This window comes from Saccopteryx leptura, chromosome 13, assembly GCF_036850995.1.
Source record: "Saccopteryx leptura isolate mSacLep1 chromosome 13, mSacLep1_pri_phased_curated, whole genome shotgun sequence".
Lineage (NCBI taxonomy): Eukaryota > Metazoa > Chordata > Mammalia > Chiroptera > Emballonuridae > Saccopteryx > Saccopteryx leptura.
The window spans coordinates 6,804,340-6,824,998 of NC_089515.1; the positions used below are offsets into that span (position 1 = coordinate 6,804,340).

General features: G+C 55.8%; 1 protein-coding gene across 7 annotated transcripts in view; it reads left to right on the top strand.

The window, feature by feature from the left end:
* FAM53B (family with sequence similarity 53 member B) overlaps positions 1-20,659 on the top strand; it is a 107,093-nt gene that overhangs the window by 51,388 nt on the left and 35,046 nt on the right. For all 7 annotated transcript variants that reach the window (XM_066355485.1, XM_066355490.1, XM_066355491.1 and 4 more), the window contains exon 4: positions 11,519-12,297. In XM_066355485.1, the coding sequence (XP_066211582.1) occupies positions 11,519-12,297 (779 nt within the window). The remainder of the gene's footprint in view (positions 1-11,518; positions 12,298-20,659) is intronic.

Below are 20,659 nucleotides of genomic sequence, written 5' to 3' on the forward strand. Positions count from 1 at the left end.
CGGGTCCCCCAGCATTTGTGTTAGGGAATGCCTCTTCCCGTTGACCCAGGGCACACGGGACAGGCTGAATCTTTTTTGGTGAAGACAGATTAAGGTGGGATGAGAGCGGGCTCCGTCTGCCACCCTGGGTTAATTGCACCCATTAAGCGAGTTCTGATCTGCAGGGACAGTGGACACCACACATTTCATTTCCCTGACCTCTCGGGTGAGGAGAAGACCTGGAAATCAAACAATACGTGAGAAAGTGAATACTAGGCCAATTATTGCCAAAAAAAAAAAAACCAAACAAAAAAACAACCCACAAAAAGTGAAAAGCGCACCGCTAGGAAGAGTGATGCAAATATGAGTCAATGGACTGAGAACAAAACAATTCATATGCTTAAAAAAAAATTGGATGGAAACCCATAATTACTTGAGGAGTTATGGTAATAAATTATTTATTAATGTAAATTATTTCACAGGCAAAGAACATAGAGGAAACTTGAGCAGAAGGGTCATACATTATGCATAAAAAGGAATTGTAAAAATATTACAGTGGCCCTACTCGTGCCGTGCGGTTCCGGTCCGTCAGCATTTTAATTATGAGCCCTTACTGTCCGTGTGTAATTACCTGACTGTTAAAGTCTACTCGTAGTACATAAAAGGGGTGTTCCCGGGGGCGCTCTCTGCATTAATGTAATGTCTGCAGGGTGAACCAGTCGGCCGCTTGGAGCCGCGCAGAATGCAAAGATTCCGCTTTGAGATCTGGGAGCTTTTGGCTTTTTAATTCTCTGCCGCTGCTGCTCCTTGTTGAAAGTGGAAAAGGATTGCAACCTTGTATGAAAAAGCTGGCCCTCAGAGGCTGAGCATTTTAGATATTTACTTATTTATTTATTTTTAATGTTTAAAATATTTTTTTAAGTTTTTAAGCGAGAGGAGGGGAGATGGAGAGATAGACTCCCATATGCACCAGGATCCACTCAGCAACCCTGTCTGGGGCCGATGCTCGCAACTGAGCCAGCTGTTTTTAGTCCTTGAGGCACAGGCTTCATGGAGCCATCCTCAGCGCCCAGGGCCAATGTGCTTGAACCAGCTGAGCCATGGCTGCGGGAGGAGAAGAGAGAGGGAGAGAGAGAGAGGAAAGAAGGGAGGGGAAGAAAAGCAGATGGTCACCTCTCCTGTGTGCCCTAACCAGGAATTGAGTCCAGGACATCCACACACTGGGGTAACACTGTACCACTGAGCCAACCGGCCATGGCCTAGATTTTTTTAAAATTATTTTTATTTATTCATTTTTAGAGAAGAGAGACAGAGAGGAGAAAGAGAGAGAGAGAGAGAGAGAGAGAGAGAGAGAGAGAGAGAGGGAGAAGGGGGGAGGAGCAGGAAGCATCAACTCTCATATGTGCCTTGACCGGGCAAGCCAGGGTTTTGAACCAGTGACCTCAGTGTTCCAGGTCAATGCTTTATCCACTGCGCCACCACAGGCCAGGCTAGATCTTTTTTTTTAGGTCAAACAAATGACTGAAGCAAAATAAGCAGCAGTAACAAAACCAGAGTTCCTTGAGCCCAGGTTCTGGTTTCTGACATTTTTTTCCATTTCTTAGAAATCGCTGTTTAAATATGATTATTGGATCAGAGCCTCCTATAAGAAACTGATTATTAACCAAAATAGGCTCCAGTGACCCCTGTTTTCATTTTTTAAAAAGATTTTATTTATTGATTTTAGTGAGAGAAGAAAGAGAGAAATGGTGTGTGTGTGTGGGAGGGGGAGGCACATCAACCCTCAACAGCTGCTTCTCATATGTTCTTTGTCCTGGCACCCACTGTCTTGAACCGGCGACCTCGGCACTCCAGGTTGATGCCCCATCCACTGCGCCACCACAGGTCAGGCCCTGTTTTCATGTCTGCACATGTATGGTTTTTAAAGCTTGCCTTTTTATTTTTATGTATTGTTGTGCTTGTGATTTTTTCAACCTAAGATAGTTTAAGGTTTAGTTTAAGTTTCACCCATACAAAGTGCTTTAAGGTTTTTTCTCGTACCATGTATGGGCTTCTGACAGCGTTTCCGGACTAAAGTACAGAATAGAAGTACAGTGTGTCCATAAAGTCATGGTGCACTTTTGACCAGTCACAGGAAAATAACAAAAGACAATAGAAATGTGAAATCTGCACCAAATAAAAGGAAAACTCTCCCAGTTTCATACCTATTCAGTGCAGTTCGATGTGGGCTCACGCACAGATTTTTTAGGGCTCCTTTGGTAGCTATCCCATATAGCCTCTACAGACTCATCACTGATGGCCTACCAGAACGGGGTTTCTCCACCAAACTGCTGGTTTCCTTCAACTGCTTATCCCACCCAGTAATATTATTCCTATGTGGTGGCGCTTCGTTATAAAAGCGCCGATATTCATGTTGCATTTTGGTCACGGATTCGAATTTAGCGAGCCACAGAACACACTGAACTTTCCTCTGTACCGTCCACATCTCGACTGGCATGGTCGTGGGCTGCTCCGCTGTATACACGGTGTTATGTCATCATCTGTGCATGCGCACATGCTGCCACATCATCCTACAGAAACTGGGAGGGTTTTCCTTTTATTTGGTGCAGATTTCACATTTCTATCGTCTTTTGTTGCTTTCCTGTGACCGGTCAAAAGTGCACCATGACTTTATGGACACACTGTAGGTGCGAAGTGTAGCTGGCCCATGCTAGCTGTTTACGGTGACAAGTGAGGAGGGGGCCTCCCGGCTGCCGTCTCACTCAGCCTGGCCTGACTCGGGGTGGGGAGGGGGCCACGCTGGTGCCAGAGGACAGGCCATGGCAGCCGCCAGACTGGGTCTGGGTGCCTCCTGCCATGGTGCGTGGCCAGTTTGCCTTCCACGTGGAAAGGTGGCCGCGTTGGGAGGCAGCCTGGCCCACCTGCGGCTGCACAGCCTTGGGATGGCCGACTCCGCCCCTGGCTGGCTGTGTGTTGACAGGCTGGACGTGATGGGGTTCTGGACCTCGGCTTCCCCACCAGTAAGATGGGGTGTGCTGTGATGCCCCCGTGATGCATCCTGGGGAATGCACATGTTCACGTTCTCTCCCAGCTTCAGCCAGGGCTGCAGGGCTGTCTAAGCGGTTAGGGTGCATTGATCGACAGTTTCCTGCTGGCTCTGTGTGCCGGTCTGGAAGCGCACCGTAAGCCGCTGCCCGCTCCGTGGTCTGTGCGGACACACAACCAGATGGAAGCCCAGAGCAGGGAGGGTGGGGGGTGAGTAGAAGTTACCTTTCTGTCCCTTTAGAGTTTTTGTTGTCATTGTAAATGCAAGCTTTTCCCTGAATATTTCTAAATGGCCCTAGAGGTCAGGAAGGGGGGGTGTGTGGAGAGGAGGTTGGTCAGAGCTGAAAGAGCTGCCACTGGGCCCTGGTCCACCCTGCCTTGTATACTCTGTCACTGGACCCTGGGCCGCCCTGCCTTGTATACTCTGTCACTGGGCCCTGGGCCGCCCTGCCTTGTATACTCTGTCACTGGACCCTGGGCCGCCCTGCCTTGTATACTCTGTCACTGGACCCTGGGCCGCCCTGCCTTGTATACTCTGTCACTGGACCCTGGGCCGCCCTGCCTTGTATACTCTGTCACTGGACCCTGGGCCGCCCTGCCTTGTATACTCTGTCACTGGACCCTGGGCCGCCCTGCCTTGTATACTCTGTCACTGGACCCTGGTCCACCCTGCCTTGTATACTCTGTCACTGGACCCTGGGCCGCCCTGCCTTGTATACTCTGTCACTGGACCCTGGGCCGCCCTGCCTTGTATACTCTGTCACTGGACCCTGGGCCGCCCTGCCTTGTATACTCTGTCACTGGACCCTGGGCCGCCCTGCCTTGTATACTCTGTCACTGGACCCTGGGCCGCCCTGCCTTGTATACTCTGTCACTGGACCCTGGGCCGCCCTGCCTTGTATACTCTGTCACTGGACCCTGGGCCGCCCTGCCTTGTATACTCTGTCACTGGACCCTGGGCCGCCCTGCCTTGTATACTCTGTCACTGGACCCTGGGCCACCCTGCCTTGTATACTCTGTCACTGGACCCTGGGCCACCCTGCCTTGTATACTCTGTCACTGGACCCTGGTCCACCCTGCCTTGTATACTCTGTCACTGGGCCCTGGTCCACCCTGCCTTGTATGCAGGTGGGGATACTGAGGCTCACGCTCTCAACATCCAGCTTTTTCCCCACTCCTCTATGCTGTCTGTTTGGGATGTCACTGGGGCCTCCCTTTGCAAGAGCAAAGACTTCCCGGAAGCAGTGGCAGCTGCCATGGGCCGCCGTCACCCTGCTGGTAAGGGGCCAGTCCCTGTAACCACTGTGAACCTACACACCTCTCAGGCCTCTCCTAGACCCCAAGCTAGCCTTTTTGCCTCCCTTGATGGGGCTCGAGGACAGTTATCTGCAGCCATTCTAGCCCCTGCTCCCGTGCCCTGGCCGAGAGCTTGGCGTCCTGCATTGCTGTCCCAGAACCACAGGTGCAGCTGACAGGTCATGATTCGTTACAGGTGAGAAGCCACTCCCAGAGGCTGAGGCCTACACAGCAAAGCCTCCCTTCCCGACGCAGCTCTGATTGGAGTCTCCATCCTGGTGACACAGGAAAGAGGCGCTCCCGGGGGCCAGGGGCTCAAGAGTTCATTTAAAAATAGAGGGCACCAAAGTGGGCCAGCTCAAGTCATGACCCTGCATGTTTTTTCCCCCCCGAGGTTCTTTTTATCTAAAGACAGGTTAGAAGTGCTGCCTTCAGAAAGATACCTCAGGTCCCTCGAGTTTCCATTGAAAGGGTTGGTGAGCTTCTACCCCCCAAGATCAAGCGTGGAGTTCTCGTAGCCCTGAGGCCAGGTTAGCACGACCCAGCCCGCAGGGCAGGGGAGCCAGACTCAGCGTCAGCACAGGCAGACAGGTGTGAAGTCCAAGGATGAGTCAGCCGGTCCTGATTGGATGGTAGCAGGCCTGGGAGGCTGCAGGCGTCTTGGTTCTGTGCTTCAGGTGCTTAACCTTTTCTGGAAACCACATTCTGCTGTGGTTATGTCACTGCGAGGCAGCCTCTTGGCTTCCGCTCGGAGAGATCCAGGGTCGTCGGCCTCCTGACTTTTGAATGTCAGGTTGGCAATCCCCTGAGACTACAGGCCCCTGGGAGTTAGTTTCCCTGCAAGTGGAAGGGCAGGAATGGGAACAAGAACATTTGGGTGGAAGGCTATTAGTGTTTCTCTGAGTGTTCCTTCTCAGTTCTAGACATGTGCCCCCAGCAGCCTCTGCCTTCCTTAGTCAGGGGGTGGGTCTCAGGGCCAAACCCGTGTGAGAACAGCTAGAGACGGACCTGACTTATTGTCCCCATGTGTGTGGGCAGAAGCTTCTCCTGCGCCTCCCAAGCTAGTGGACGTCGTCCCAGAAACTTCAGGCTCAGTCACGGAGTCACAGCTTTGAGCGACACCGTGGAGGTCACCCAGGAGTCACCCAGTGAGGAGACTGGTTGGTTAGTGCGCTTCCTTGTGTTTTTGCATAGCTGTCCGTCCTGTATAGAGACCAAGCCCTGTGCGTGTTGACTCACACAAACACTCCCCTGTGTATCTCCCATTTGTGAGGATGGGCTCAGCAGGGAACTGGAGATACTTCTGATGCTCCTGACAGGTAAGTGACAAGTGTAGGGGCCTGCACCCTCAGCCTGTGAGCCACATCACAGCACGCCGTGCCCGGGAGCCACATCACACCGAGCCGGTGCCCGGGAGCAACGTCACGTCCGAGCCCGTGCCCGGGAGCCACGTGATGCTGAGCCCGGGAGCCACATCACACCGAGCCCGTGCCCGGGAGCCACGTCACACCGAGCCCATGCCCAGGAGCCACGTGATGCCGAGCTCATGCCCGGGAGCCACGTCACACCGAGCCGGCACCCAGGAGCCACGTCACGTCGAGCCAGTGCCCGGGAGCCACGTCACGCCGAGCTCGTGCCCCATGGGCCACGTCACACTGAGCCCGGGAGCCACGTCACGATGAGCCTGCGCCCGTGAGCCACGTCACGCCAAAGCTCGTGCCCCGTGGGCCACGTCACTCTAAGCCCGGGAGCCACGTCATGTCGAGCTCGTGCCCCGTGGGCCACATCACGCCGAGCCTGCATCTGCTGGAGGCTGCACAAACCTCTCTGGGGAGCCACACGTGTCTCGGAGAAGTCGGGAGGCCTCACACGCTTCCTCTTCACACAAAGTGTCGGCATCTCACGCCCTTTGCGGTGACTCCCCGTCCAGGACATGATGTGCTACTAGGGGTCCCCACCCCCTTCTGTGAAAAAGGGACCTCCTGGTCCTTGAAGGGTAATATTATTTCTCTCCATAGCTCTACACTGTTATTGGCCCAAAATGAAACAAAACACCGAAACATCAGCTTGCAGTGATATTCTAAATCAAAATTTATAGGGACAGGGAGCACCGGCCCCCTGGAAGCTGCTGGGGTGTGGGTCGCTGGGGGCCCCGCCTGGTTGACGGCTCAGGGTGGTGTTCTACAGATCAGGCCCTGGGGCGCTCATGGTCTCAAGCAGCTGTTCTTAATTTTTCAGTAGAACAACTTGGGCAATTTCATAAAATGCCGATTCCTACCCCCAGAGATTCTGTTTGCCAAGTCAGGAACTGAGTCTCGGAACTGCATTGTAGCAAATATCCCAGAAGATACTTTTGTAGGTGGTCCCGAGACCACAAGGAGAAACCCAGGTGTGGGGCATGCAGGCTGCTGCTCCTGCCAGCACCCAAGGGCAGCAGAGCTGAGCCCCATCGTCCAAGCGTTCTCTAGTGTTGTCACCGTCATCACGGTGACTGCCATTGTGGTGAGTCCGCCTGGCGCCCTTGCATGTCCTGTACTGGGCCATCACTCCATTCTCATAAGAGTTCTTTGAGGGGGTTGCTTTCTGTCATCCTCGTTTTATAGATGAGGGAACCAAGGCCCCGAGAGATGAAGTAACTTGCAGAGCTGAGGTTAGAACCCAGGTCCACGCCCTTCCCGCCACACCGAGTGATGCCTGCTCAGTGGGCTCCCCACGTCTGTGGCCTTTGTCAACTTTTGAAAGAGTTATAGTTGTTTGTGCAGAAGTGATACTGAATGGAGGGGCGAGGCGTCCGGTATCCTCTCCTCAGTGCCCTACCGAGTTCCTTTGTACAGCCTGACGTCAGGGCCGGAGCTCAGGGCGGCTTGCCATTAAAAATTAGCTTCTATTCCTGTTTCTTTTGTCTAGTGACCCAGCCCAACAAATCTCTCTCTGTTCCCTGAGCGAAGGGGGAAAAACACAAGGGCTAAACATAGCCTCAGTTGTTTTTACTTTTCTTATATATACTTCTTGAAGCGATAAAGATAGAAACAATTAAAATATTATCTGCCCCGCAGGCAGATCCAGGGGCCACCTGGCTGGTGTTGACAGCATCAGGCAGGGCTCTGCGTGTTCAACGTGTCTTAGACATTACTCCTTCAGCCAGTCTCCTGGCTGCTGTACACACTACCCATCCATGGCCCCAGTGGGGTAGGGAGTTCAAGGCCCGGCCCAGGTTGGACCTGCCTGGCCCAGGAAGGGTTTACGTGCGCCAGGGTCAAAAGGCAAGTGAGCCCAAGTAGACACTCATGGCCTGCCTGCTCTGCAGCCTTTATCTGCGCCTGTCACTCACTCCTTCCTGCACCGACCCCGGCTGAGGTCGGCTGTGTGCCAACCAAGCTCTGTGCTGGGCACCGGGGAGCCATACTGGGTCTGTGCGTGAGAGCTTATGGCCCAGGAATAGACACGTAACCAGAGCATGACGGTTCAGTTGACATGGGAGCCGTGTGATTGGAGGTCAGCGCAAGGAGCTGTGGGTGCCCAGGGGCCGAGGAAGGGAAGGCGTGTCTGCAGAGGAAGTCCTGTTTGCCTTGGCTCTTACATGATGGGTGAGAGGCTGTTGAAGGCAGGAGAATATTTCAGGCTTTTGCATCTTTGCAAAGGTTGGAAGCCGAGAAAGAACTGATGTCCAGGGTGGGGTTGGGGGGCTTTGCATTCACTGCAGTCACATTAAACTTGCATTTAACCAAGGGACTGAGTTGAGCGCCTACTCTTTTCATCTTCCCAGCAACAAAGAACTTTTATATGTTAGGGCCAGAGAGGCCTCCTCTCTAAGAGTGGAGCAGTACCTCCAGGCAAACAAGGACACTTCAGAATTAGCCACCCAACCCTGGTTCCCACTGGGGCTTTGTAATTAACCTAACAACGAACCGAACACCCACCTCTCTGCCCATAGGTGGGGCCTGTGCTCATTCCTGCTGTCGACTGATCCAACTTGAGTTTTATATAGAATTTCTGGTGCATCAGAATGAACTCTCCAGGGGCGTGATGTGCACAGAACTCAGGGTATTTTCCCGGATGGTTTTGACTGATTCTTGCCTGACTTCTGATGTACAGGATGGTTGCTTCACCTGGGTCTGCTGGGGAGAGGCGACTAGCTGGGGACCAGGGTTCCAGGCTGGAAGGCGACCGACAGCTGCTGTAGGAAACAGATTGCAACAGGGCTGGGCCTCAGAAAGTTCTTTGGGGGCAGTGAGGACGTGGGCCTGGGTAGGGAGGCCAGACAAGTCCAGGAGCACTAAGACCACGAGGTAGCCATGGGAGAGAGACCAGCATGGTCATGCCTACCTGGCTCCCGGTTCCCCTTTCTTGTGATTTCCCTAGAGATGGGGAGAACTCCGGGGCAACACAACAGGAAGCAGTGTGCTCGGAGGGTGGGCTCAACCCTGGTAAGTTCAGTCCCAAGGCCTGGGGAGGTCCCTGTTGCAGCGTGCCTCTGGCTTCTTCAGAGGGGCCACTGTGGTTCCTTCCTCGGTCAGCCACGTTCCTGGCCCGTCTGGTGCCTCGGTGACTTGTCCCAAAAGAGAAGTTGGTGGCCGGCATTGCTCTAGGGGACCTTCTCTGAAACACAAAGCAGCAAACCCAGAGGAGGGCGGGATCACAGGCCCTGGCCCTGAGCCTGGCACAGCCTGGTGGGCTTGGTGGCTGCGTTTTCCTCTATACTGGAAATACATTGTATGTGTGTGTGTGTGTGTGTTTTAAGAGGAAATGTAGGAAAACAAGAAGGAAAAAAATATAAACCAACCAGCCGTCTGCCATGCGACTGCAAATCAAACAGTTTGCTTTTATCTTCACGCATAACGTGCATCTTTATACCAAATAGGAATCAAATCACGCTGTGTACACGGTTTTAGATCCCGTTTCTTTACGCTTAGCATTACATCATCGGCAGTGCCCCACGTCGTTAATATTCTCCGGAACCCGGCTTGTTCCGTGCTCCGTGTTGTTCCTTGATGATTTATGGAGCCAGCCCCTACTGCGGGGCATCGTGGCGGTGTTTACCATTTGCTGGTCCTCAACGTCATCACCCATAAATCTGCGCTTTTCTTCTGAGTATAACTGATCTTCTAAATCAGATAACAGACGGTGGTGACTCAGTCCGTGTTAGTTTGTATTTCTTTTTAAATTTACTTTATGGTTAGTCTGCTGAGCTTTCAGCAGCTGACAAACAGCAAATTGAAACTTAAAAGAATGATGAATAGTGGGGTAGCCGTAGACACATCTTGAACAGCCCATGTGCTACTTGAGAAAAGGTAATTCTTGGTAATCATGTATCAAGTTCAGTTCAAGGCGCATGTATCCACCCTCGGCACACACCAGGATGAGATGGGCCGGATGTTTCCTGAGAGTCCTGTTCTATTCCCTTGCTGGCCTGACTGGGCCTAAGGAAAATCTCTCTCCAGCACCTCCAGCTCCTGAGGCCCTGCCGTGGCAACAGTCTGGAACGTTCCTGCCGTGTCCCAGCTCAGGGTCCCAGGCCCTCGGGCTCTGTGTCTCAGGACATGACAGAGCACCGGAGAAGGAGTATCACACGGAGCCCAGATTTGGGCTAACCTTTGGCTCACGAAACTTCTTTTGGGCCTCATGGGTTATTCTCTTTGACTATCGCATGTAGCTACTGCTTCTTACACTTGGCATGAGGTCACTCCCTTGGGTGTCTGTCAATGCCCTTTGAGAAGTGGCCGCTGGTAGAGGACACAGATGTGGAGCCCTTGCCGCCCAGAGCACTCATGGAGGTAGTATCATAATTTTCTTAGCGTATGATCATCTTGCACGACTCGAAACCTCCCCGAGGGCAGGGCCGACATCGGGGTCCCTTCAGCACCGTCGTGGAGTGAAAAGAACACGGGCCAGCCCGGTTTACATCCATCCGTCGTTTGTCAGCTGCGTGCCTCCCTCCAAGCCTTGGTCCCCCCATATAGGCAGTGATGGTGGCCATATGCAGGGCACTGTGTGGGTCCCACCCCCCACGGCGGATGCTCGGTCACTGAGGGCTGTGGTATGAGGATTGGTGTGAGGGAACTGCCGATTGAAGACCATTTCAGGTTTCACGTCTACCCTCCTACTGACTGACAGACTCAAACCGTGGTTTTTTCCTGTATCCACATGTGCACGGTGTATAAATACCTGTAGATTAGGAAAGATAGAAGCATGCCAGCATGTCGGTCCCCGGCAGCACGGCACATACCTTAACTTGGCTTGTGTATTAGAAACTTGAATACAAGACGCTGGCAAACTTGTCTTTGCACTCCAGAGACTCCCAGCGCGGTGCCTGCCTGATTCCGTAGCAGGAAAACAACAAGGAGTTCTGGACTGCGTCACTGAAGTCAAGGTTCAAGTGCAAAGTCTGCGTTTCATAGCAGGGTGGGCTTATTTATTCACATATTCAAGTAGGGACCTGATAGGTAAGTTCAGCGGGTACTCTTATCTCTCTATAGCCCAAGACTTGGTCCTGTAGATTTTTAACCACTTTTAAATATCCTCAATTTGAGCAAGAAATCAAGTGGACACGAAGAAAGTGCTCCGGGATTGGCAGCTGTAGTCATTTTTGTTGTGGAACATTTTGGAGGCGGGAATATAAACCGATAACATGTCCAGTTTCTATTGCCAGGAAGTATTTGAAAGGTGGGATTCATCTCAGCTCACCTGGCAGCACCCCCAGCCCCACTGACCTTGACTCTCTGAAGCTCTGATCAACCCATCTTTGGTTATGGTCTTCTGCTGGGGCCATCGAGTCCCAGCCCTAGAGCCACGCAGAGCACGGAGACAGGGTGTAGTGGGCGTGTCGCCCAGCTCTGCCTCCGCCGGGGTGGGGCCGGGGCGGGGCAGCTTTCCCCCTATAAAGTGAGAGAGCAGTGTGGGTGGACAGGACTGCTTTGGGCTTTCCTGGGGGGCAGTACAGTGTGTTGGACAGAAAACCACATCAGGAGTCCATACCTGGACTCCAGGCCTCGCTCTGCTTCCTGCCCCACACCTGGGACTTCCATCCCCTCTCTGAGCCTCAGTTGTTCCTCTGTAGAGTGAGCCTGGCCTGCCTGGCTTTCAGGAGGGGCCCCCCTGGCTCTCACGTCCTGAGTAAAAGAGGTTCTCGGTGAGCAGGTACAGGGCTGGCACAGAGGGCTGCTCCAATCCTGTTTTCTCTTTGTCATTTATGAACCAGAAAATGGCAGATGGCGAGACCTGGACAGGAAATGCCCTCTTCAGATTGACCAGCCGAGTGCCAGCATCTGGGAATGCCTGCCTGAGCAGTGTCCGGACGGTGCCCTATGGCACCGGGAGGCAGCGACCGCCTGCGCAGTGACCAGCCTGATCAAAGACCTTAGCCTCAGCGACCACAACGGGAACCCCTCAGCGCCCCCCAGCAAGCGCCAGTGCCGGTCACTGTCCTTCTCCGACGAAATGTCCAGCTGCCGGACGTCGTGGCGGCCCCTGGGGTCCAAAGTCTGGACCCCCGTGGAGAAGCGGCGCTGCTACAGCGGGGGCAGCGTGCCCCGCTGTGCCGGCGGCCTGGGCACCATGCAGAGGAGCTCCAGCTTCAGCCTCCCTTCCCGGGCCAACGCCCTCTCCTCGCCCTGCGACCCGGCAGGCTTCCACCACCAGTTCGGTGCACAGCCCTGCCACAGTGGGCCAGGCTCGGCCACCTGCAGACAGGCTGGCGACCTCTGGAGCCCTGACCCGACCCCTGTGGGCGGGGCCCGGCTCGACATGCAGCGGTCACTCTCCTGCTCCCACGAGCAGTTCTCCTTCGCCGAGTTCTGCGCACCCTCCGCCAGCAGCAGCCCCGCCTCGACCCCGGAGCTGGCCAGGCGGCCCAGCGGGCTGTCCCGCAGCCGCTCCCAGCCCTGCGTCCTCAACGACAAGAAGGTCGGCGTCAAACGGCGGCGCCCTGAAGAGGTGCAGGAGCAGAGGCCTTCCCTAGACCTGGCCAAGATGGCACAGGTAAGTGCCCCGGCCGCGTGGCGCGGATGGGCCGCAGTAGCTGCGGGGGGCGGAGGGGAGCTCGCTGGTCCTGGCCCAGCCGGCCACGTGTCGGTGCCCACTTCACAGGTGCCCAGCAGGTGGGTTATCTTCTTGTATTTTTAAGTCCTCATGAAAGGTGAAATTTTAATTTTTTTCCACTTGGAATCAGAAATGTTCTGTCCCTGTGAACACAGTGCTAATAGAACAAGAGCAGACAGAGGCAGGAGGCAGGACATTGGCAGGCAGACCAGTGTCACCAAACCCTGGTGATGCCCTTCTCTTGGGCAGCCCTGGAGCCTCTCGCTGGAGCCCCCGCCCCCAGCAGCCGCTGTAAGGGGTGCTCGCGTGGGCCGGACTCAGCGTCCTTGCAGTTAGGCCCGTCCTGCGATCAGGGCTGTGGGTGATGATTTTAGAGAATGAGAGATGGGGGGGGCCTTATTCTCTCGATTAAACTGTCAAATATGTGAGACCAGCAAGACACTAAGGTTATTGTCCTCCGTGCAGCCTCTGTAGCTGGCCTCCCTCGTCCCTGTGGGCAAGGCCTCTGGCCACACGCCCCTGACACTTGCACTTGATCCTCTGTGTCTTGGAGCCCTGCCTTGTGCCAACACTGACCTTGATTTGAACGTGATGAACTTGGAGGTGATAACCTCGCCACTCGGAGGAGAGTCTCTGAGCTGGAGCGCTGCCGGCATTTGGTTCTTACTGGGGGGAGGTCGAGGGTGACGGTGAGACCCAGGCCACAGGGTTGACCCTTGTGACCCATCCACTGCCGGCCCAGCAGGTGTGCTGGGTAGAATGCGGTGCTCTGGGCTCTGCGACCAGGGGGCCCTCGGTAATGCCGTGGTTTGACTATCGTCTGGTTGTATAAACATCAGTCTCTGCAGGGACAGGGTCCCGTGTGGCGGTGAGGGCTTGGCCTCGCTCATGCGGCCTGTGACCACATCTGGCGGGCGGGCTCATCGTGTCCACTCCTCAGGCCGGCACAACAGCCTTCCTTCAATGCCTAGGGCTGCTTTTCCAGCCAGGCCTCCTTTTGTTTCTGAATGAGAATACCGTTTCTGTGTATGGCGTTTCCTTCTCTCTCCTTTGGTTCCCTCTCCCAGACAAGTGGTCTCCCCCCCCCACAAGAAAAGAGGTGCAGGGTCTCATGTCTCGAGCGCACTCCTGGTCCCAGAGTCCAGACCTCCCAGCTCGGGGCTGCCGACACGCTCGTGGTGTGCCTGCCTCCCCGTGCCTGCGGGCCCCCTAGGGAGGTCCCTGCGGAGGGCTGGGCAGACCTCCGGCCCCTGCCCCTGGTTTGTGAGTTTCCATTTCTTCCACACCTGGGCCTCTCCAGGTGTGTTCCCTTCTTTTCTTCCTGAGGACTTTACAGCTAGACAACGATTGAACACATTCATTTACGTTGGACACGGGGGTGGAATTTTCCTCCTCTGGAGAAAATTTAGGTCGGCAAAAAAAGGCTGGCGAGGTGACAGATGTGGGTGACTTCTGAAGGAAACCCGGAGCCCCGAGTCCTGGGTGTGATAAATGACTTCAGTTAAATTTTTAATGCTGAGCTTATTTTATTAGCTAATAAGCTAGATAGGTAATAAAAACAACTTACACGTGTTGTTATATTTTACTAGCCGCAAGTTGGAATAACACCGCCGGCATCCCTGGAGACGTTTCCCGTCCTCACTTGGGTAGAAACCATGTAAAAACATACTGCTCAGCGGGGCTGTGCCCAGATGTATAGATTGCTTCACTGGGTCCAGGCAGGCCTCCAAGACCCTGAGGAGGCCGCCCTGGTTCTGCCTGTCTTTCCTTGGCCAAGGCCTGGGTAGAGCAGAGTCGAGGGAAAGAGAAAAAGGGGCCTCTGGGAAGTATGGGTGCCAAAGGGCCATGGCCAGCACCCTGGGGATGGACCCTGCGCCCCCCACCGAGGCCACAGACCCTGGCTAGCCCTCCCTTCAGGAGGCTCTGCCCGCGTTGGCTCCCCCGCTGGGTGATTTATGGCTCCAGGAGGTAGGCCTTGCTTTTCCAGGCGCCTTGGAAGCCAGGCCTGGGCAGCCCCTGTGCGTGTTGAAAAGAGGCCGGGACCCAGCCTGGAACACGCGAGGCCCGGTGCCTGATACCCGAGAGCTGGTGTGTGTACAGCCGTGTGTGGCCAGGGCCACTTCATGGCCTGACCATAGCTGGTGTGGGACCGGCTGCCCACAGACCTTCACCTCTGCGGGTTGCGGCTTTATTTTAGCCTTTCTGACCCCCGGGAAGGGAGCATGGTCCACACATGGGATGGTGGGCGGTGCTGAGGGTCGGCACTGCCCCGGGCTTCCTGCTGCCCTTCCTACGAGCTGGGTCGTGAACTCTTTCCTGGGTCTTCTGACCTTGGTTGCACACTGGCTTATAGAAGGGAGGTTGCCAACTAAGATTTCATATAGAGGAGCCCCTTTGTGCGTGGGTTCTGGGACCAGACGCCTGAGAGGCTCCGATTGAAGGTGCCTGGCCTTTGGAGCGACTTAGGAGTTCTGCCAAACCCCTGCTCCCTGGAGGTACTGACGGGTTGGGGCCTTCAGGGCCCAGAGCTGACCCCGGAGGATGTGGGAGCAACGTGGGCGAAGGCCCCAGAGTGAGGGTGGTAGCAGCCAGAGCCCCTCTGACTGTCAGCAGCAAAGGGACCAGGGAGAGGACCCCAGAGAGTCAGACCAGCAGGGGAGGACAGACAGCTGTGTGGTCCCAGGCCCTGCTTTGCGTACCCATGTGAGGGAGCAAGTATCCCGGGGTGGGGTACGGGCCCGAGCCGCGGCAGAGGGTGTCAGAGGCAGATGTGACTGCCGGCCTTGACCATTCCAGCCCCTCCGGGGAACCTTCTGGAATGTGGTGCTCACCTTTAGATCACTTTGGGGCTGGACATCAATAAATCAGAAGTTTTCCAGAGATAGGCAGGAGGCTGGTAGCCTTGGGCAGATTGCCGAACATTTCTGTGCAGCAAATCACCACCACCACCAACTACAGCAGAGGACTGTAGGGAGGAGTGAGGGAAATAACGTGCACGCATGTGAGTCTGTGTGTATGTTTGTGTGTATGTATGACTGTGTGTGTATGTCTATATGGGGCGTGTATGCATCAATGCACGTGAATATTTATATCTGTTGATGGAAATGTGTGTTTCTCTACATGCACACACATACACACACACACACACACACACACACACACACACACAACCGACCCGGTCCATTGGCTGGCACACGGTGAGTGCTGACAGATACTTATTATCGTCCCATTTGCAGGGCTTGGGAGGGACAGCATGTGCTCGTGTGGGTGACTCCAGAGGCGGAGCTGGCATGAGAAGGTGACGTCCCCGGGAGGCACACTCAATCCATTATGAGGATTGAGGGCCCCCTCCCCCTTTTTTCTTTCCTTGTCCATCTTCTTCATCCTGGTATGACCTTCCCTTTTCTGTCCTTGTCACTGACCTGCTGCTCGCTCCTCGCCTTGCCTCTTTGCCTTGTCCTCCATTGCCGGGCACGGGGAGGCCGGCCCTGCCGCACGGCTTAGCCTGCAGTAGCTCCAAGCTCAGAGCCAAGGCTTGTGAAACGGTGACCTCATACCCGCATTGCCGGGGGAGGGTGGCTGCGTGAGCCTCTCCTCTGACACCTGTCACCGCGGCTCCAGGGTGGAAGTGACCTGGGAGCCCCCCGACGCCCGTCGGGATGTCCTGACACTCGCCAGCTTCATTTCCGGAGCGTAGCGGTCCGGCCGGCTGGCAGCGGGGGCTCTTGTGTCTGTGGCTCTGAGGCTTTCAGACTGTCTTTCCTCGTATCTTCTTAAAACCCCAGTGCCCAGCGCCTGGGCAGGGATGTGGGTCTTGATTGAGGGAGGGGTGATTGTGAGGAGAACCCCCCCCTTGGGGACCAATGACACAGGGACCTAGTCCGGAAAGGCCCGCCCTCCCTGGGGTTGTGGTGGCGACCACTGCGTTTACAACGGGCTGCTTGAAGGCCGCGCGGGGGCCAGGCCCACTCACCCTGCCAAGGCTGATTCTGCGGACCTCCCTGCGCCGTTCTTTTCACATCCTCTGTCGAGGCCTACCCCACCCCCACTCCTGTTTGATGTTTCTTACATGAAACTGCAGCCCCCCTGTTGCAAAATGACAATGTGTGTCATTGAGAGCAGGGCCCGGCCTGAGCACGTGAGTTGCTTTGTAGCAGGACTTTTGTCAGCGTGATGAGTTACTGCTTCTCTGAGGCCTGGTTTGGCCACCGGGCATCTGTGCACCGTTGGTTGGGACCCGGGCTGGGCGTGGCCCCTGAAACACGGATGGCATGTGTGTGAGCAAAGATTTCAGAAAAAGCAACAACAAACGATGGCCCCGCTGAATGGCGTGACTGGGTTGTCATGGGCCAGGCTGTATGTCTAACTCTTAACTGGTCAGCTTGAAAGAGCAACAAATTGTGTTTCTCAACAGTGCTCCCAACAGAAGCGAGACAGCAAGACGTATGTGAGGAGGGGTCGGGATGGCGAAACAGAGGTTTGATTGATTGCAGCTGCCCACACACCGAGCCCCCGAGCCCCTGGAACGGCCTCCGAACAGGCAGCAACTGTTGTGCAAGCAGATGTTGGAGGGCCCGTGAAGGCCGGGGGGGCTGTCTGGGTAGAGAAGCAGCAGGACGGAGAGGCTACGCTGAGCGCGGTGGTCCCACAGATGAGTCCCGGGCTGGTCTTGGGGGCTCTGGTGGGCGAGTGACAGTGCGTCATCAGCGAGTTAGCACATGTTCAGCCATGACTCATGGCTCTTTGCTGGCAGGCTTGACCCTGGGTGAGGCCCCCGCTGGTCACTTCCGCCCTCCTGGGGGCCAGCGGGGGCTGCCGTGTGGAGTGGCCCTTCACACGCTGGCTGCATGGCCTTCCTGCTCGGGCAGCCTGGTAGGCAGCTGCAGGCCAGCTGTGCTCTCCCTTGGCAGAGTCCCTGGACTCAGGCCTGGCTTGCCTGGGCCTTTATGGCCTTGTGGCCACTCTGCCAGTGGACAGCCACCTTGCTGGCCCCCGCTTCCCACTGCCCTGCCACTTAGTGCTGCTCCTGCTGGTGTGGGGGCTGTGCTGACAGCAAGCAGAGGAATTCAGAGGCGGGTCACCCTTTGCAACCCAGAATGTGGATGGGCATGAAGGTCCGGTGAACAGCGGGCGCAGAAAGCCCTGGCATTTCATTTGGAATGAAATACATGCTAAATACAGGCAGATGGAACACTGAGGTCACCGGTTCAAAACCCTGGGCTTGCCTGGTCAAGGCATATATGGGAGTTGATGCTTCCTGCTCCTCCCCCCTTTCTCTCTCTCTCTCTCTCTCTCTCATTCTAACTCTCTCTCTCCTATCTAAAATGAATAAATAAATAAATAATTAAAAATAAATAAATAAATAAATAAATACAGGCAGAAAGCACGGCGGGCACAGGGTTGTCATGTCTGACCAGGAAATGGTCACGATCAGCTTGGAAAAGGAAGAGAGACTGTAAGACCCGGGCTATCAGAGCTTAAGGGTGCCAGGGTGGCAGCCCTGGGTGTCATTCCAGTGTGCCTCCTTCTGCGCTCTTGACAGGCATCGCTAGTCAATCACAGCAGTCTTTCCGGTTGAACCCAGAGCGGCTCTTAGAATCCTCCCCTAGCAGTCTTAGCAGCCACTGCTACTTGATCTGCTATCGCACTTGAGGGTGAGGCGTCCGGAGTCCAGGGAGCATCAGTGACCTTGCCCAGAGCCACGTGGTTGGTTAGGAGGCTGGGAAGGCCGGCACCTGGGCCCCACCACCTCCAGGTTCCATGTTGCTCTGGCCGCGAGGACCGCCCTGTGGCCTTTCCAGGTAGCCGACACTTGGAGGACAGGGAGAGGCAGTGTGAGGGGCAGTGTGTGAGTGTTGGAGGCGGACAGGGCCTCATTTCCACATGCTGCCACTTTTGAGCTGTGTGTGCCCTTGGGCAGGTCACCCTCTGTCAGCTCCCATTTCCTCGTCTGTGAAACAGGAGTGGGGAGGAGTCACACGGTGCGGGTCGTCAGCGGTGACACTGATGAACCACAGTGCCGCGCCCTGGGCCCGTCTCCTGCAGCTCCATCTGGATGCCCAGCTGGGCTTGCCACCCTGGTGGGCAAGGTGTTTGTGCCAACAGATCCTGCCAGCAGTGGGGCTGGGGGTGGCAGAGCTGGCACACCCGTTCCTGTATCCTCCAGGCTCTTTTCTCTCAGAAGTAGGCGTGTCAGTAAGACCCTGGCGCCCCATGGGGCTCTCTACCCGAGGGAACCCCTGCCCAGACACCTGGCTCGCTCCTGCCCTTGGCCGTGCCCAGCGCAGCCACCAGATTGCATAAGCAATCTGCTTAAGGTCACTCGGATTGGGGCCGAGTGTTGACACAATAGCTTTGATCTCCCGGGGAAAAGACAAATAGGAGTTCAGCTGGGGACATGCCAGAGAGGCAGCTTTTAATGCCACTTGGTGATTTTCCATGTTTGTGAGCCTTTCTGAACTGCAGGGTGAAGGCAATGGGAGGCCATGAAGCTTTGGGGGTACCCAGGGCTTCCTGGAAGTGGGGGTTCTACTTCATAAGCCAGTTGCCAGACAGGAGCCCCTCAGCCTCCCAGATGTTCTGGGAGCAGCCTCGGCTTGCCAGTCGTGCTCTGGTGCTGGGCATGGGGGTTGAGGGGGTGGGGCTCCGGGGACCGGTGCTCCGGGGGCGGAGCCCCACCCTCTGGAGACCACGCGGCCTATGGGCAGGAGGGCAAGGGGTTCAGGGGGCGGGGCCTGGGTCTCGGGGGCGGAGCCCCACCCTCTGGAGGCCACGTGGCCTATGGGCAGGAGGGCAAGGGGCTCAGGGGGCGGGGCCTGGGGCTCCGGGTGACGGGGTCCACCCTCTGTAGACCAAGCTGCCTGTGGGCAGGAGGGCAGTGCATCCGAGGACATCTCTGGTCCTGCTTCATGGGAACCACAGTAGGAGGGACCTGTGGACCCATTGGCCCTTGCCACTGATCAGCTCAACTCCCAGGGCCCAAAGAAGAGGGATGAGAGAAACACGGTGTCACCCCCAGCCTGCCAGAGAGGAAGCTGAGTGTGGGCTGCGGCTTGGGACGGAGGGCTGGGGGGACAGGGGCCTTGATCCTCATCCTGGGCGACTTCTGTGACCTCTCTGCCCCTCAGTTTCTCCATCCACAGGTAGGGCAGCCATGCCTTCTTCCATCCCATTGTGGGCAGCATTCTGGGGGATCATTCCTGGGAAACATTCATGCTCAGAACCGTGTAGGCCCAGGGGTAGTGCTCCGTGAGAGTCCGCTGCCCTCCGGGCTGTTGGGTGAAATCTTAGGAGGAAGGACAGGAATTTGTCAAAGGGAGGAACTACCATTTATCACCTGTGAGCGGTTTCTCTGTGGGGGCCTCTGTCCCTGTGGCTTGGAGGTCTCAGTCCTGTCCCCGCTCACCTGGAGCCTGAGGCTTATTGGCCTTTTCCGAGGGCTGGAGTTGAGTTGCTGGGTTGCATGTGCTGTTGGGGTTTGAACCAAGGTTCCCCGACTCCAAGGTCAGGATCCTGCTCGGCGGCCACAGCGTGGACACCCCGGGATCCACTTGAAGCTTGGGACTCAGGCCGGAGAAGGCTGGGGTCAGCTTCAGGCCTTATTCCTGCTTCCTTAGTGGGGATGTCAGGATGGCCCCTGCTTGCGGGGAGCTCCGTGCCCCGGTAAGTCTGCGGGCCTCTGAGAGCTCCAGAGAGGGACAGATGTGTCACTGAGATGGACATGTGATTAATTAGGAGCCAGCCCCGGAGCTGATGTGCCTGCCACCTGCCTGTGCCGTTCCCCAGCACAGGCCTCTGGCTTTCGTGGGGGCCAGTACGGGGTGCCACCTTAACGCAGCCAGTCCTGCCTTTGCAGCACCATTCTCTGTTGTCCGGAGCCTGCGTCCACATCGAACCTCCCGTTGACACGAGCCCTTTATCTGCACCATTTTTGCGGAATCAGCGTCCCGAGTGACTGCCCTTTCTTGCGGCCTCAGGTGACGGGGGTGAAAGAGACGCCACCACCAGGTGGTTGGGCAGAGCCCGTGCTGCTGTCCCCAGGCTGGCTGGCAGGAGCTTGGCTCCACTGGATTCAGAGTGGGTGTTAATTGCCTATTTATGGCCAAAAGATTAACAATGCCTCCTTTGAAAGTTAGACATTGTAGAACTCTTGGATAATCCCTTTTGGGGAGGGGGAGGAGTGTGGGGTTTTCTTTTTTTTTTCCCTAACTTGGAAAACAAAAGAAATGGCTGGTTCCAAAATACAGTGCAGCCACCCGAAGCTTCATTTGTCAGCAGTAGCCGTGAGCTCAGTAGCCTCAGC